General features: G+C 34.4%; 1 protein-coding gene across 48 annotated transcripts in view; it reads left to right on the plus strand.

Annotated features, from left to right (window-relative positions):
* Positions 1–18,137, plus strand: part of Nrxn1 (neurexin 1) — a 1,109,587-nt gene that overhangs the window by 959,607 nt on the left and 131,843 nt on the right. For 33 of the 48 annotated variants that reach the window (XM_075984298.1, XM_075984300.1, XM_075984304.1 and 30 more), the window contains 2 exons: positions 8,621–8,710; positions 10,091–10,410. In XM_075984298.1, the coding sequence (XP_075840413.1) occupies positions 8,621–8,710; positions 10,091–10,410 (410 nt within the window). The remainder of the gene's footprint in view (positions 1–8,620; positions 8,711–10,090; positions 10,411–18,137) is intronic. The other 15 variants (XM_075984325.1, XM_075984329.1, XM_075984332.1 and 12 more) reach the window with 1 other exon arrangement.

Consider the following 18,137-nt stretch of genomic DNA (forward strand, 5'->3'; position numbering starts at 1 on the left):
TCTCCCCCAACATCCATGACTTCTCTAGCTCTGGGTAGTTAACTAGGTTTCCTTATGTGACTTCCCTCTTGGTGGGTGAGCCTTAAGCTCAATTGGAAATTTGTTGGTTACAGCCAAGTTATGCATACCCATACATTTATGGTGTCTTTCTTGTTGCTGATTGGTGGGAAAATATTTTGGAATCTTAACTCTATCTTCAGAGGATTCATGTACAAAAATTTTAAAATATCTTATTTAAGAGATTTTTGCCCTTTATAAAACTGAAAGGTACTGGCAGTAATATAATTGCCTGTCCTTTATTAAGCCAACACATTTTACATTAAATCATTTGTGCATCGTTGACAAAGCTCATCTTTCCAACTGAGATAAAATTCTGCATTCCAATTACAAGGAAAAAGTAGATTTGAGTCCATTAAAAATTAGATTAGAATTTCTTACCAGCAAGGTTCATTTTTCTCCACTAGAAAACTGAGAAATCTCAATGTCACACTCAGACATATCACACCATAGACAAAGCATTCTCTACTTTCTTCCTCCAAAGAAACTATCTGAATTTTCAGAAAAACAGGAGAAAGATATTGTGAGAGTTATAGAAATTCTAGCTGCACTGCACCATTCTCTTGGCCTTTATAAAGGAAATATTGGAGAAGATGCTTTAGAGAATGTATTTTGATTAAGTTCTTATAGGGGTGGAAAAACTTATATGTTAAAGCATTATGGTTTAGCATATGGTTTTATAACTAGAAAATGGCAAAATGACATTCATAAGACATTCATAATGACATTCCCTGCACACATTTCTTTTAGTTTGGTCATCATTTTGTCTGTTTGTGGCCCTTCTGTTGTTGCTGTTAACACTCTTTATCTTAAATGCTGCACAACTAGCACAAAGGGTATCTTTAGCATTTGTTGCAACATAGTATGACCTTTATTTACCTAGGTAGACATCTGCTTTTCCCTGCTGCTTTCACTTCTTGCTGCTGATTTGTTAACATGATATCCTGTCTCTTTGCATTGGTAAACAAATGTTGTACGAGAGCTTAGAGAAGAAATTATTCCACACAGACAGTGAGAAAATGCACAAGACTGTCTTCATTTCTAATTAATCTAATGGGACAATAACTTTAAAAAATGCTTTGAATGTATACAACTAGTAGGAGCATGTTATTCTAAAATTAGTGTATGAAGGAAAACTGCCTCTCTCAATGGTGATCTCTAGGAAAGAGGTACACAAAGTAGGGAAAGTTTCAATGTCAGTTAGGCTTGCACTGTTCATAGGTTTCTTCCCTAACACACCACTGAATCCTGTAGTAGTCAGCCCGTGGCCTTCTGTGACCACATCACAGCCATTTACAGGAAAATATCATCAATATACTGCCTAAGTGCCTGAATTCGCTGTTTCTCTGAGGAGCTGCAATGCCATCTGAAGCACTAGTCATAAACAGAGCAACTCCCTTGTTGGTGTCTGCCCTGTACATTAAGTGAGCTGCCTGACAGGGACCTTGGGACATAGCAGAAACTGTATTTAATTGACAGAAGATGTTTGTAAGTTTCTGCAGGCCAGCAGTGTGAGGAAAATTAAAATATTTATAAATGTGGTATTTAGTAAACCATTGACATTTTATTCTTTTTTCTCCGTTTATTTATTTATTAAAGATTTCTGTCTCTTCCCTGCCACCGCCTCCCATTTCCCTCCCCCTCCCCCAAAAAGTTCCCCTCCCTTGTCAGCCCATAGAGCTATCAGGGTTCCCTGCCCTGTGGGAAGTCCAAGGACCGCCCACCTCCATCCAGGTCTAGTAAGGTGAGCATCCAAACTGCCTAGGCTCCCACAAAGCCAGTACGTGCAGTAGGATCAAAAACCCACTGCCATTGTTCTTGAGTTATCAGTAGACATTTTAAACAATATTCTGGTAAATATATGTTGTATCTATATATTGCTTTTAAAAGATTACTAATTTGTATCATATTTCACTTAGTGTTTGTTATTGTGCATACTACCTATGTAAGTCTGGTGACATTTATATTTAATTATGTCACTAATCACCTAAGACATCACTTATTTTGAAAAGTATATTTATTTAAGATTTTTTTTTGTAATTTGAAGTTGTTGTAAATATAAAAGAAGTTATCAGTTACAAACCCTCTTTATTATCAGCACATTTTATCCATTTATTATTTCACTGAAACTTAGTTTATGATCAATGTGGAAACACTTTGTATTAAAGCACAGCTTCTTTGTTCTAATCCATCACTGTCTCTGAATTTCTGCATTCTTCATGTGGCAAATTATATGCTTGTGACACACCGTTTATGATCTGGGATGGTGATGTATACCAGTTGTTTTTGTCCATTGTGTTCCCAGAGTGTATGTGGCCCTAGGGTAGGACTCCTGTGACATATACTTGACTCCGCACACTCAGATTTCTGACAGTGCTTATGAACTAAATGGTTCAGTCAGGTTGCTAAGCTTGCATTTAGTAAGCTTTCAAAAAAAAATAAACAGGATTTTTATCTAGAATCCAGAGAAGAAAAAAATGTTCTCTCTCTTTAGACAATGAGGTATATCTGAAAAGGATAGATGCTTCACTACATGCTTTAGGTTATGAAGCAATGTGAAAACAGAACTTGAAAAATGAATAGAGAAAATAATAATGCATAAGAGATAAGAATGAAGATGAAAGGAACAAATATGAAGTTCAAATAAAATCAGTAATGATGTGCTTCAAACTTCTGTCCCTCCTCTCAACAGGTGATGAAGTGCATTGTCTTCTGATGCACAGCTTAGATCCACTTTTTTTTCCAACTTGTCTCTGGAATGGGTCAGTATAAATAGGATAGTAGATTTACTAGATAGTCATGATTGGGGCTTGACTTCCAGGTTTGGTGTGAAGACAAGAAATGCTGGTAACATCTGATGCCTCAGTGGTTATGCATGGCAAAGCTTCATTATAAAATGAAGAAATTTAAATTCTGTTCTTTGCTGGGTTCTCAGCTATAATATGTTTTTCGATACTGTACTATACCTCTGCTTTTATATACTAATCTATAAAATGGAAATGGTTATATTAGCTTCCCTGTGAATCCACAAGTATTTTTGGAAGATTGCAGCTCTCATGCACCCAAGAGAATAATCTCACTCCAAAGTATATAGATTGACACTTAATAGACAAGACCATGACATCTTTTATTATATAAGAAAGTACTTTGAGAAGATACTGAACTTTTATGGATTTAGACTGGTAAAAGCCAGTGTTGCCATCCTCAGCTGTGCAGTGGAATAGCTTTGAAGTCATATACAACTAATTATCCATGATGTCATACAAATCACATCATCTGCTGGAACCGCAATTTTTCTATCTGTGGAATAAAAGGTTCTTATGGTCTAGGCTCATTGTCAGAATTGCCTAAAGAATCTATGGACTAATAGGACAATTCATAAAGCATACAGTCTATTCAATACATTATTCTCTGATTGCCTAATTATTCTTTGATTTATTTTTTTATCGAAAAAATTTCCGACTCCTCCCAGCCTCCCATTTCCCTCCCCCTCCCTCCACTCTTCTCCTCCTCCCTCTCCAGTCCAAAGAGCAGTCAGGGTTCCCTGCCTTGTGGGCAGTCCAAGGTCCTCCCCACTCCATCCAGGTCTAGGAAGGTGAGCATCCAAACTGGCTAGGCTCCCACAAAGCCAGTACACGCAATAGGATCAAAACCCCTTGCCATTGTCCTTGGCTTCTCATCAGCCCTCATTGTCCGCCATGTTCAGAGAGTCCGGTTTTATCCCATCCTTTTTCAGTCCCAAATAATGGATAAAACATAAAATACTTTATTTTTAGAGTTTTACTTGCCCATCCTTACTTCAATGGCATTTAAATAAGAGCAGACAGCTAAGTCCTAGTACATGTATAGAATTAATTAGCACTAACATCTGCTTTATGAGTCATGTGTGACTTTGTGAGTATGTGTGTGCGTGTGTGTGTGTGTGATAGAACATATGACTTGCACATGCTGATAAGCACCAACACTATGATTCTTGAAGAGCAAATACCATTGCGTTAACATACAATACATACTTGGAGTGGATTTAGAATAAACCTAGGAATTTCTTACCAATCACAATCTGCCCAGCACTGTGTTAAGAATAAAACATTAGACAACATAAACATGGCCCTTGTCCCAAGGACCCTACAAAGTACAGAATCCGTTGTAGGAATTTATTCATTATGTTTCCAGATATTTCTATGAAATGCTGCAAGACTGCATATTAGATTTACAGTGATTTGGTAAAGGGATGTGTAGCACAGGAAATGCTTCCCTGAGATACGTAAGCTAACCTTTAAAGAAGAAATAAATTTGCCAGACGTGTGTGTGTGTGTGTGTGTGTGTGTGTGTGTGTGTGTGTGTGTGTGTTCAGAAGAGACTGGCTCTTAGGTAACAGAAATTGGAAAAGGAACCAAATGTCTAGAGGTTAAAAATTAAGCAGCTAGTGGATATTACATAAGTAGGTAAGAAGTCAATTGATATGTGTATTTGATACATAACACATTTTCAAAGATGTAAGAAATAAAGTGAAGTGTATGGCAATATTTTCACTATAATAGCTACTTTTTTCTCATTTTTGTTCCTTCATTGATGTCATTGATGTTCACAATCCCTTTATTAGGAATAGTACCAGTGAAATTATGTATTGCTTTATCACATAACAACACATGTAGCATTTAGTGAAAATTATGCAACAATGTTGCTTTTAAACTTAAAGCAATTTGGAAACTATGTTAAAGTTTGATTTTCCTTCTGGACCCAGGCATAGCCAAGTGTTGCATTCTCTCTTAAAATCAAAAGAAGTAAGTTATCTCCCAGATGGCTCTTTAAGTGTATACAGTTTTCAGAACTCTTTAAGTATATATAGTTTTCAGAACTCTTTAAGTATATACAGTTTTCAGAACTCTTTAGGTTTCCCTGCACAATGTTAAAAACTCATGAAGTAAGCTTACAATATAAAAAAAATATATTTGTCTCCTTTTCTCTATTGTTATATTTTTTATTGACATTGTTTTCTTTGCAGTATTGCTTTTCTCTGTTTTTTTCTTCAACGGTAATACAAATTATGTGATACAAGTTACATAGTATCTAAGTCAATCTGCACTACTGTGACAACATCCACAAGTAGGTTGTCTTGTACACAGCAAGAAGGATCTTTTTACAGTTGAGGAGGCTCAGCAATTCAAGATCAGCACTGGAAGATTTAGTATCTGGTAGAGTGTACGTTTGGGGTCACGATGACCATCATCTTACTGTGTCTTAGCACAGGAAAAGGGTATACAGTTTAGGTGTTGAAGGGCAGTAATCTGACTCATTCATCTCCAAACACTAACACATTGAGAAATAAAGCTTCTTGATGAATAATTAAAAGATGACGGCATGACTGCCTATAGTAATGCACTCAGGTAAACCTAGAATGTGGATGGATGAGGGAGAGGGATTGTGGATATGGAGCCACTAGACTGCAACACGTACATTTTAGAGGGGATATAAGCGATCAATCTATCTATTTATGTGAAAATGCTAGTGTACAGTCAAAACAAGGAATTCCATTCTTTTTTTCAGTGAACAGATGTTTCTGTTCATCATTTGCTCCTGGATCCAGATCATGATGGCTTGTCAGAGAAGGAGACAGAGGCAAACTATTGGTCTCTGTTTGATCCAACATCACAGATGGAGGGTACTAATGCTAATAGGTGCACTCCGACCTCCACAAGTGTTCTCAGTGATGTTAACAGAAATAGATGGTGGAGATACTCTCTTCTCGTCAAAAATGCTCGACACATAGCTAATTCTGAAAAACAAAACAATCAGAATAAAAGAACTCCAAACTTCTATAATACCGCTTCTTTGCTTGAAAACCACTGCAACAGGAAGTATATGTAGGATAGAATTTTGTGTGATGGGTATTGTGAAAACACTGGCATCTCAGTAAACACTACATAAAGTATTCGACTTCATGCTGCTTCAGAGTTACAAGGAAAACTATTAATTGAATAAGTGACTTTTAATGCCAAGGCCTGTTCGTAAGGCATGTATTTCAGGAGCTGTGAAGAATGTAGACATATATTCTGGCTTGAACATATCATTGAATGCCTTCTGAACAAGCAACGCTTTTGCCAAGAAACTTCCATTAATGAGTGATGTTTGACTAGAAAAGATGTGAATGAGGTAGAAAGGAAGAGTATCTCAAATGAAGAAGCTACAGGTGAAAAAGTCCAGAGGGAAGAAGGGATAGTTTTAGGAGAATTGAGGGCCTCATACAATCCTAACGAGTGGGGCAAGAGAATGAGGGCCATAAGATGGAGCGTGAATGAAGCAGTGGAAGGAGTGTAGACCTGAGAGTGCACAGATAAAGTCACTAAAGGGGGAAGATCGTGTCCTACAGGCAATAATAAAGGAGTGTAGACCTGAGAGTGCACAGATAAAGTCACTAAAGGGGGAAGATCGTGTCCTACAGGCAATAATAAAGGAGTGTAGACCTGAGAGTGCACAGATAAAGTCACTAAAGGGGGAAGATCGTGTCCTACAGGCAATAATAAAGGCTTTGTGGTATGTTTGTATTAGCTGGTGTGTGGAGAATCAGTTAGATTTATTGCAGATAGATGCAGAAAAATGTTAAAGACAGTCAAGGTAAATGAGTAGAAGGGATGTACAGAACTAATTTTTGATGATGTCTGAGGAGATATGGGTCAGCACAGACAATGGGAAAGCTCTAGCATGAAAATCAACTTAAGAAACTGGAAATCAGAGAGCTGTGAGGAAAGTTATGCCACTAAAAACTGCTGTGAGTATATAAGCTAATAAGGAAGTCCACAGAGAAAAGGATATATGTATTTGAAAAGTATTTTGTAGTTACCTTTCAATTTAGGCATATAAAAACATAATCATTATAGAAAATCACATAGTTCCTCAATAGTCACATTTACAGGAATTGCTCTAGGATAGGAAACAGCAAGCTTTTGCGTATTTCTAAAGTATACTTATATACACACACAAGCTGTGAATACATTTCTTAAGTAGAGAGTTGGAATTTATGCTATTTATATCACTTTTAAAAATTATCAGTTTTCCAAAAATTCATTTCTATACCATGAAATACAACTTTACATTATTTAAATTGTTATGTAGTCTAGAAAAACACAGCTCAAAGATTTTATCAAATATATATTTGTCTCAACCTTGATTGCTTTTTAAATTGAACATTGATGTGTGAAATATTTTCAGTCACACTGACATTTGAGTAATGGGTTCATTGAGATGGTCTATATGACAGGTTTTTCCTCTTTCTCTAAAGGTGTATGCACTATGATAGGCTAGGTTTATTATGGTAAGTATAATACATTACAACATTGGCATATAGAAAGTGAAAGTCCCTTATAAATACTTATAAATCTGAGGGAAGGGTGTATCTGTATTCTTCTTTTGCAAAACACCTCAGGCATCTTACATAGGTAACGCTATTTTTCAACTCTTAATCCTTACTCAAACTACTGCCAAAATGCCTTGCCTCCAACTTCTATTCTACATAATTTTCATGAAATAGAAAAGCTCTTCTTTCAAAATACACTATTGAGCACCGACAACAGCACAGACTCTTTTTAAGTGCTTTATAGATCACGAAAACACTGTCCATTTGCAAGTTTGATTCAAGGTCAATGTGAACAGGGTTCCTAGCAGATAGTGTTTTCTAGTCAGTGAAGCAAGACTCTCATTTAGTTCCGATCTGTAGCCAAGAGCCACTGTTTACAGCTTCATTTATACCTTAAGTTCTCATACCTTTCTTAAAAAAGTATTTTTAAATACGTTTAATAAGTAAGCAGGCATTTGAGCATACAAGGATTTAAACATACTTTCTTCAAATGCTATATGCTTCAGCATGTTAAACTTTAGTGAAACTGAAGGACACTCAAATAAATGTCACTTTTGTCAAAGCCTTTCCTAACTCATGTTTGATGAGATGAGATGTAATCTCTTACGATACACAAGTGATTGGTAAATCTATTTTGGTAGAATACACAAGAACCGTTTGGACTTTGTGGTTTTCTTAAATGAACTGATAAGGGAATATGTGGTCTTAATAGGAAATAAAGTCTGCTAGGCCTATTTGAAATGCTTCAGTGTGATAAAGATGGTGTTAAGTTTGGTGTTCATAAATTTCCAATCTGGAATAAGAGCTTGAATGTATTTTGTAAACTTAAACCTGTTGTAGCTGAACATGTTTAACTAGTTAATAAGAAACATCAAAAAGACAAAACCCTGAGGCCAAGGGTCATTTTTTTGTAAAGCGATTATATGCTGTTTAAATTGGTTGTTCGGGTCTGTCTATAACATAAGTTTAATAACCTAGCTCAAATGCAGATTTCTAATTTTCAATTAACATAGGAATAATTTTGTTTGCTAAAATAAAATAAATGAATGAATGATAAGTCTGAAACATGAAATGTTCTAGGTAGAACTTTTTAAAATTCCAAATTTCAAAAAATCATGTGGCAACTGTATAGCTCGAGCTTTAAGTATTAACTTTTAACCTTTGACCTTACAGATTTTAACCAATGAAATGTCTCTTTAAACTTTAAAGGAAACAATGATAACGAGCGCCTGGCGATTGCTAGACAGCGAATTCCATATCGACTTGGTCGAGTAGTTGATGAATGGCTACTCGACAAAGGTAAAAACATTGATTAAAACTTCAAATAAAAAAATAATTTGAACATAACCAAGTAGTACTTCATTGTAACACTAATAAACATAAAAATAAATTTTCCGTAAAACTAAATTAAAAACAAATTTAAAACAGTAAAATGTAGATAGTAATATTTGCATACCTTGTATAATAATTTCTATACATTTTTAGAAGCACAAACGGTTTAATAATCTTACCCAGTTAACTTAAGGTTAAAGGGACTGTTAAATATAATCCACTAACTCAATCTATGAAGGTACTCAGAGCAAGCATTAACCAAAAATGATAAATCATTTATAGATTATATCCATGTTCCAGCCTCTAAATTATTAACTAAAACATATGTAGTTCGGATATCTTTATCATGGTCCTGAAAAAAAAAGCAAACTCTTTGTTTAAACTGTAGGAATCTTAAATAGTGGGCAATATGGATTGCCAGTCAAAAATGAAGTCCCTTTAACGTTTGGAAGCTTCTGAGACCATTTGGGAACAAGCCCTAATTAAAACGGAACTTAAATTTGTGTGCATGCTTTCTGAGTGGAGGGCACTCTGCTCCCCTGGAGCTCCATTTGATGATAATGGTACTGTTACTAGGATTGTTGATGGAAATGTGCCATAATTTCTCCATCGATTTGTGTATCATTCCTGAAGCCACTTTTTACATCTGAAGCTATTGTTTTTTGGTTTTGTTCTTGTTTTTTTTTTTTTCATTTTATTTTGTTTTGTTTTAATAGACTTGCTGAAAGCCAATCAGAAAAAGATTTTTGAAACTTTTTTGACTCTAAAAAACTCAATGTAAACTATTCATTTCCTTTCAGTGTGATTGCCGAAAAATAGAATAATTGAAATAACAATGGATTATTGCCTTCCAAAAAATAAACTTTTCTAAAGAATAGCATGTAGAGTTGTATGGGCACTATGTTAATTATGAATTTTTATGATAAAATGTAAAATTAGACTTTAGCTCCTACAGATTAGTTTCAGAGGTGATTTTAGGTTAACAAATATTTGAAATGTTAGATATATCATACTTTTTAAATTTAACACTTTGAATTTGAGACACCAACAGCAAGTTATTGATGCAAAGGAAAAGGGGATTCACTAAAATCTGATTTGTAATATATGTTTGATTGGTCTTTTAGCAAAAGCACAACATTTATAATATGTTGAAAATTTATAAGTATTTGCCAGTAATTATGCATTTCATGGACACCTCATTTCTAAGCAATGAATTATGAGTCAATTGCCTCTCTTATAGTTTATTGCTCTCATTATCCACCCCATAAAAGATCTGTTTTATCATCCTTTGTAGAATGTAGAGTTCACAATCAACATTTTTGCATGTATGTAATATTATTTTTACAGGACGTCAGCTCACAATCTTCAATAGCCAAGCAACCATAATAATTGGCGGGAAAGAGCAGGGCCAGCCCTTCCAGGGCCAGCTCTCTGGGCTTTACTACAATGGCTTGAAAGTTCTGAATATGGCAGCAGAGAATGATGCCAACATCGCCATAGTTGGGAATGTGAGGCTGGTTGGTGAAGTGCCTTCCTCTATGACAACTGAGTCGACAGCCACTGCCATGCAGTCAGAGATGTCCACCTCAATCATGGAGACCACCACAACCCTGGCTACCAGCACGGCAAGAAGAGGAAAGCCCCCCACAAAAGAGCCTGTCAGCCAGGTGAGCTCCTGCGTGTCACCCTTTCCTTCTGGATCTATCCTCATCAAAGAGGCCTTTTCTGAGCATGTATCTTTCCCAAACAGGATTCTATTTCTGATGTTGTGTGCTCGCCTTTCTTGGAAGCTGTTGTGTGTGGTCCATCGTCTATGAATATGAGCTATGTGGATGTTGTTTCATAGAAGTTTGTAGACAGAAAAAGGCTCTGTATTGGTTTGGTAGTTGCTAATTTGAGTCGATAGCCTTGGTTTAGCACATACTGGCAGAGGGAGGATTTGCTAATTATGGAGAAACTATAATTTTAAGGTAACAAACAAATAAATAAATGGCATATTTGAAAGGCTTTGTTTAATTAAGCTTAGTCCTTCCTCAAAATAAAGGGGGTTAGGTGCATAGATTCCATGATGAATGATGGGTTTGTTTTCTATTTGTGAGGAAAGTGCTCACTGAGTTGTCTGATGATCAAGATATTTTGTGTGGTGTGTAATTAATTAATAATGTAATTTAACAGAATTCACACTAATGAGTTTATTGATAAATTCTGTGTCTGCAACCTTTGAAAACAGAATCATTAAATGTGATATTGGTAGAGTTGGCAAGCTTATAAATTCAATGGTAAAATTCTTACTGGTTGCCTAGATAATGTGCTGATTTCATCATTGACATTACATCAGAGAGCCGCGATAAAGACTTACTAAATACTGTTGATGCTTCTGAAATGCTATTGAGTGATATGAGAACCTTATTGATACATGTAGGTTTTGAGCATAATTCAGTTGTTAATTCTTTAAGAATTTTGCAGATTCTTTTGCGGTTCAAGATTGGTGGCTTCATTTTGCTCTTAATAATGACTGTCTTCCATAGTTATCACATAACGTTTTTTCAAATATATGAACTTTATTTATCCAGAAAACTGTATTTTAAATGAGAAACTAATAACAATCATTTCAAAAGTAGCTTTTGGATCAGGCATTTGAAAGAGATTATCAGATTTGGAAAGAGAACACTAGAAAACAAGTTTTGTGTGTATTAGTACTGTATAATGTCATTGAGATGTGTTTCAGAGGGGAAAAAGTGTGATGATTTTTTTGCTTTGAATAAGATGGAATGGTATGAATGAATAAGAAAGAGAAAAATAAGTACTTAATCAGGAGAAGAAGGAAATTGACCAAATATTAAAATATAAATTCATAAATGGGGTACAGTGTTATATTGCATATTTTAAAATAATACGAAGCCATTTTAACTCATTTGGATTTTATTTATTTGCATCAGGCAAAAAAGTGAGCTGTCTCATAGGACATGCTCTATTACATATTTATTTCTAACTATCTTCAAGGACAGATTGTTCTCTGGGCATGAGGACATAGGCAGATGTCACTACCCTCATGACATTAATTTTAGTAGGAATGTTGACTTTGAAGATCATCATGTTGTTATCTGTACTTTTTTTAGATGTATGCTACTGTTGATGACATAGCAATCAGTTCTTTGGATAAAGACTTGTGACTTTAGACAGACTCTTGCTTGGTCATGATGCTGGGTAGCCTTTGTTTGCACTTCGCTTTGAATCTGTTGTTGTTCAACTGATGACAAATCTAAAACAGGAAAAAATAAATGTAAAATTATTAGTAAAGGATTTCCTTTACATTAAATAGTGTCTAAGAGAGTATGCAAGTGTGTTATCTGGTGCTGGAAATGTTTATGTAAATACAATTTGAGTTAGTTTTGTATTTGTTTTACTAAGCCTGTATCATTGTTATAAGTAGTGAAAATTCCTAGAAAAACTTGCATGTCTTTTCAAAAAAGAAACAATGACAATTTAAATAATTTCTTCTGTTTATAACAAAATTTAAATATGCAAATAATTCTTTAATTTTAAGAAACAAATTCAAAGATGTTTGGCTGCATCAAACTTGTGTGAGAATAAAGAATCTTTGCTTGGAAAAAAAAAGAAAGAAAAAAGGTTCAGTACTCATTAATTATCAATGAGAAATCTTTCAGAACTATTACAAGCTCAAGGGCAGTAGTGGTATAGAAACGGAAAGAACCTATTCAATTAGTGATTGCTTGAAGAGATACTGCATTAAATCTAAGAGTACTGTCTTTATTTAAGAGTAGATATTTTAAATCGCTAAAATTTTCACCAAGCAATAACAGTGATTAAATAACTTGTTGTAATATTATACAGATTAGCTGTTACTGATAATCAGTGGAAACAAACATCTTAACTTTTGAAATGATTTTTGAAATGCTTTTTAGTCACATGTGTGTTAAGGTAACAGATGAGCATACGCGATGAAGGAAGGAAAATCACTACGAAAGAAAGAAAAATATTTTTAGTTATAGGATATCCATTTTTCATCTTAGAATTGAATTTTTAATTGCCCTCTAATACAAAAACATTACTGATAGATGGTATATATATAGAGATTACTGATAAAATAGATAGATATATCTACATATTTCATCTGTAGTTTTTGATTGATAAAAATTATACAATTATCTTAAAATTTTAATGAGTGATTTGTAATACAAATCCCAAGTCCAAAACTTTGCCTACTTTTTAAAGGTTACATGAAACATCTATCCTTAAACTTTGTCCACGGTGACCACATCTGCTTGCTTTTATCAAGTCCCCCACTAAATTGTGTACCAAAGAGGTCATTTCATTTTTCTAAAGCCACACTATACTGCTTTTTTTTTCAATCAAATTGTATTTTCTTCAGTGATAACACTGAGCCACTTATGTGACAATGACAATGTACCTAGAGGTAGTGGCATGTTTTAGAACCGTGGAAACAGATTTTTGGTCTACCAGAATTAAATTGGATTCAATTCAAATAGATAATACGACATTTGTTCAGCTATCCTGCAGGGCAGGTATTGGGTGAGAAATGTATTTCAGGTTTCACAGAGCCAGTGAATAGAGGAGTGTTCAGAATATTTTCTGTGAAACCCCATCTATTATATATATTATTCCCACTTATAAGTAAATATGCTTTAAGAGATAAAAAGAAAAAGTTTTTCATTCTGAGTGATGATCAGTTTTCATACTGGTTTCTTAACCTTACATGATTTAGAATAATAAAATAGTAGAAATGACTACCTAAAATGAAATGGCTTTTTTAAAAAACAATATTGGACAACAATATTGATAGGTTTTTACAGGGGTTGAATAACTTCATGTATCTTGTATTACTGGAATGCTTAAGTCAACATATCTTTATAAGACTTACAAACTTTCTGGAATCCTATTCTTACAAGAAAAAATATTATCACAATTAATTCTCCGAACATGGAGCTATTTGGTTTTGGAGATTGCCATGCAAAAATTCTGCCTGTTAGATGCTGTGTTCTGTTCTGAATAACTTCTGCATTAGTTTTGCTTAAGTGACCAAAAAAAAAAAAGCACCCAAGAGACTTAACCTTTTTCTAATATTGAATTAGATTATTTATTGCTAATATGTTATTTCTTTTAAAACAATATCATGACTTTTTCCTCTGAACTATGACTTGGTATTACTGGAATATTCCTGGAATATTCAATGGTGTTTTCTCTTCTTCACTTCAAGTTTATTTTACATACTATATGTAGAATAAATAATTCAGAACCTTAACATTGTTTTTCTTGCAGAAAATATAGTATAATAGAAAAAGCATATCAAACTCAGACTGTGCTTTACTTTCAATACAAGCAACAACAGTGTCCTGTGATTTGGCTGTTGACCTTCCCTCATACTGGTGTTGTGCCTCTGTAATAAGTGAGTCACTACGAGTCTTTGGAGCTCTTCTCAGCTTTCAATTTTAATTGGCTCCTATCTTGATGTGCTTAATTAGTTCCTCTCATCATTATTTAACAAAGCATAGATATGTTCCTTTCTTTTCGATAGGACAGGTACACATCCCAGTTGCCACTAAGAGTTCTAGTGTTTACCTGTTACTCTATGTAATTAGTAAAAATTGCTCTTTTTGTTTCCCAGGAACGTTTTTACAGCACATAAAACTGTATTATACTGTGCTTTCTTTCTTACATACATAAAATTTACCTTTGCAAGAGAATCATACATAAGTAAATATTGAACTTCATCAAGTATGTGCATAGCTTAAGCTGGTTGTAAGATCTTGTCTTGGTTTTTAGAAGCCAAGACCTTTCAATCATTTTATTTAAAAAAATCTGGAGATAGTATTAAAAAAAACGATACTTTGAGAGATTTTGGGTTTTGTTGCTTTATTTCTTGTTTACTGGAGGAGTATATTTCAAACAACTCAGAAAATATTATTGATGGAGACAGGTTCACTCCATATAGATAGAATGTCTTGCTTGGAGCCTTTCTCAGGCTCCTGGGTGAGTGTTTTCCAGGTTAATTTAGGACATCTATGTAAACAAAAGTTTCAATACTGCCTGCTCCCACAGTCATTCAGTCCCAAATAAACACACAGAGGCTTATATTATTACAAACTGTTGGACTTATTTTCAGTCTTATTACTAATGTCCTCTTAAAACTTAAATTAACCCCAATTTTTATCTATCTTTAACCGTGTAGCTTGGTACCTTTTCTCAGTAAGGCATTCTCATCTTGTCTCCTCTGCTTCTGGATGATGACTGCATGTCTATTTTTTCTCTTCCCAGTATTCTCCTAGTCTGGATGCCCCACCTATACTTCCTGCCTGGCTACTGGCCAATTAGCGTTTTATTAAAAGGGTGACAAAATTTACAGTGTGCAAGAGCATTATCCCACAGTACATCTACTCAAGGAAAGGGACTGCTGAGAAACTTTGTGATAGGTTGTAAGAGATGTGTGTGCTTCACATCTGTCACTGAGACTGAACCCACTCATTCAAGTTTTTATGAAAAGAAACCCAATTAGTGTTCAAGTAAGGAGAAATATTTAATGTTTTAGATACTGCAATTGCTTCCTGGAAGCTTTGCAGCTACTCATTAAAAATGAATACTATTTGTTTAAAAACTATAAGCAGTGTACACACATTTCCATGAAAAATACATAGTTAACAAAATATACTTTATAACTCCCAAGAACAAATTCTTATTTTTATTAAAAATATTAATTAACTGTGCTAGGGCTTCAAAATTTAAAAAAATTACAGTGTTACTTATAATTGTGCATGTTCCTGATAACCACTTTGCATTTTTAAGCTGCTAGTGCCATGAATAATTAATTTTATTTTTTCTGACCCAATCATTCTGCTGAATTCCCTTAAATCAATGCATAATTTTACAGCAAGTTTTAGTGCATGTTGGAAAGAAACACACTTAGTTAGAGACTTTAAAGAATATACAAAGCCATGTTCTCTGGAATTAATGGTGTCTGTTGAGAAGAGTATAATTCATTATAATTCATTTTAATTGTGGTAACTAGATGCTGCTTGGAAGGTGTTTTCCTCTCTTCTTGATGACTTGCTAAAGCATCAAAGGTGCACATTTTTAAAGGTTTTATTTTAAGGTGACACTGCATAGTGCATAATCTGGATGTTTGAATGAATGAAAAGATATTCTACTGAAATTTGCAAACCTGGTTTTGAAATATTGTCTGATAAAGCTGGACCTAGACAGTATGTGAGTTCATTCATAAATTTTCTTACCCAACGTAACACATCTGCACAGCAGTTACTCCAAGCAAGATACTGTTCTAGTCATTGGAAATGCAACATTATGCGCAATTAGACATTCCCGCATAAAACTCACATTGTGGTTGAGGAAGATGAACAGAAAACAAATAAACAAACAAATTCATACTCCATACGGAATTTCAGATATCATAGGAAACAGTTGCTGGAGAGTCCTACGTCAATGCCTGTGCTTGCAGAAGCCAAAAAAAAAAAAAATGGATTTTTTTTGGATAAATGAGTTTTAAGTGATTGTTGATAAAAACATCTGTTAACAAAGAGAACTTGCATGCTATCGTTAAGACATACTCTGAGATACAGAGCTTTGCACCTTCTCTAGATCGTTCCAATGGTGATAAATTGCTCTGTTGGAGACTTAGAAGCCAGGGGAAGTAACAAAGGAGGCACCAAGATATGTTCCATCTGCTAATAACCTGTGTCCTCTGTCTTCCTAGTATCTTAATTAAGTCAGATGTGTAGCCCCATCCTAGGGCATGTGTGAGTCTGGGTATTAGACAGAAGTTAAACAGGTGTGGTTTTATATTTTTCCATTCCACCACTAAGAAATGGAGGCTAATAGACTACATAGCTCAGGACTGTCTGTCTTCTTTTCTGAGTATTTTAAGGGAAATTAGACCTTTGTAATTTATCTATCATCTATCTATCTATCTATCTATCTATCTATCTATCTATCTATCTATCTATCTATCTATCTATCTATCTATCTAATCTATCTATCTATCTATCTATCTATCTATCTATCTATCTATCTATCTATCTATCTATCTATCTATCTATCATCAATTGTCATCTGTCATCTAGTTATTTATTTGAGAGGAAAGTGCTAGGGATAAAACACATGCCAGGGAAACACTCCACCATGGAGTTTGTTTTATTGCTTTTTAAAACATTTGTTTAAGGCAAACATATACAATTCATAAACATAACACCTGATGAAATTTTGGTAGTATTTAAAGTGCTTAGTCTAATAAATAAACAACCAGCCTGGCCTCCTTTAATTTTTAGTCATGATTATTGTAGATTTTCACCCACATAGCAAATTATTGTTTTGAAAATGCAAATGTAATTACCTCATTTCCCACATTAACCCATCGAAGCATATAAAGGGCAGATTCCTGACATTATCCACAGCCTACTTATTGTTTGCATCCTAAATGGTTCATTTCTGCCTTTTGTCAAGGTCCTACTGCACTCACTGTGCACAGTGCCCTCCAGATTGAGAACCCTTTCTCTGCACTCTATATAGATAGGTTTTGTGAATTACCATTCCATGTCACAAGTCTACAAATTATTGTCTATTTTACTTACTGACTGATCATCGTACTTGTTGCATTGATTTGAATGACTAAATCAATGAATCTACTAACATTTCTATCATTCAACATTTGTAAAAACAATAATTTTTCCTAGAACAAATGTGAAATAAGCCATATCAGTCATTTTGAACAGTATCAAATTTTCAACATGGTCCTATTACATTAATTGTATTTCCTTTTTATCTGATATGAGCACATTTAAAATCAGCGAAATCATCTACAAATATTTATATGGCCCTAGAAGATAAATGTCATTTTCTAATTACTATGCTACAAAGGCAAAAAATGATACTCAGTGTCCTTGAAGTCCTAAATTTCCCTATGGGCTCTGAGCTTTTTTAAAGTTTCCTTCAAAACACGGAACACAGCTAACCTTTTCCTAAGACTCCATCTCTGAAAGTTTGTAGTTCTTCAATTGTGTGGCTCAGTTTCAGAAGGGTGAATTTATATATTATGTGGCCATTTTCAACATCAATCTTATTTTTATGTTTGCACAGTAATGTAGTTTCTACAGACATGTTTTGTGCAGATCCACAGTCTCTGCAGAACATGCCTGGGTCATAGACTTGGAATTGGAATTCTTAGAAATGTGAGCATTTTGTCTAAGATCATGCCAAGAAAAACTCTTCGAGCCTTGACATGTATTACTCCCCTTTGTAGGTCTTCAGCATCAATTATAAATACAATTCATGCTATAGTTGTAGGAAGGGCTCACAAAGACCTGCCTGTAACTTTAGATCCATTGGAATTTGATGGCATTTGGGA

Source organism: Microtus pennsylvanicus, chromosome 8 (assembly GCF_037038515.1).
Source record: "Microtus pennsylvanicus isolate mMicPen1 chromosome 8, mMicPen1.hap1, whole genome shotgun sequence".
Taxonomy (NCBI): domain Eukaryota; kingdom Metazoa; phylum Chordata; class Mammalia; order Rodentia; family Cricetidae; genus Microtus; species Microtus pennsylvanicus.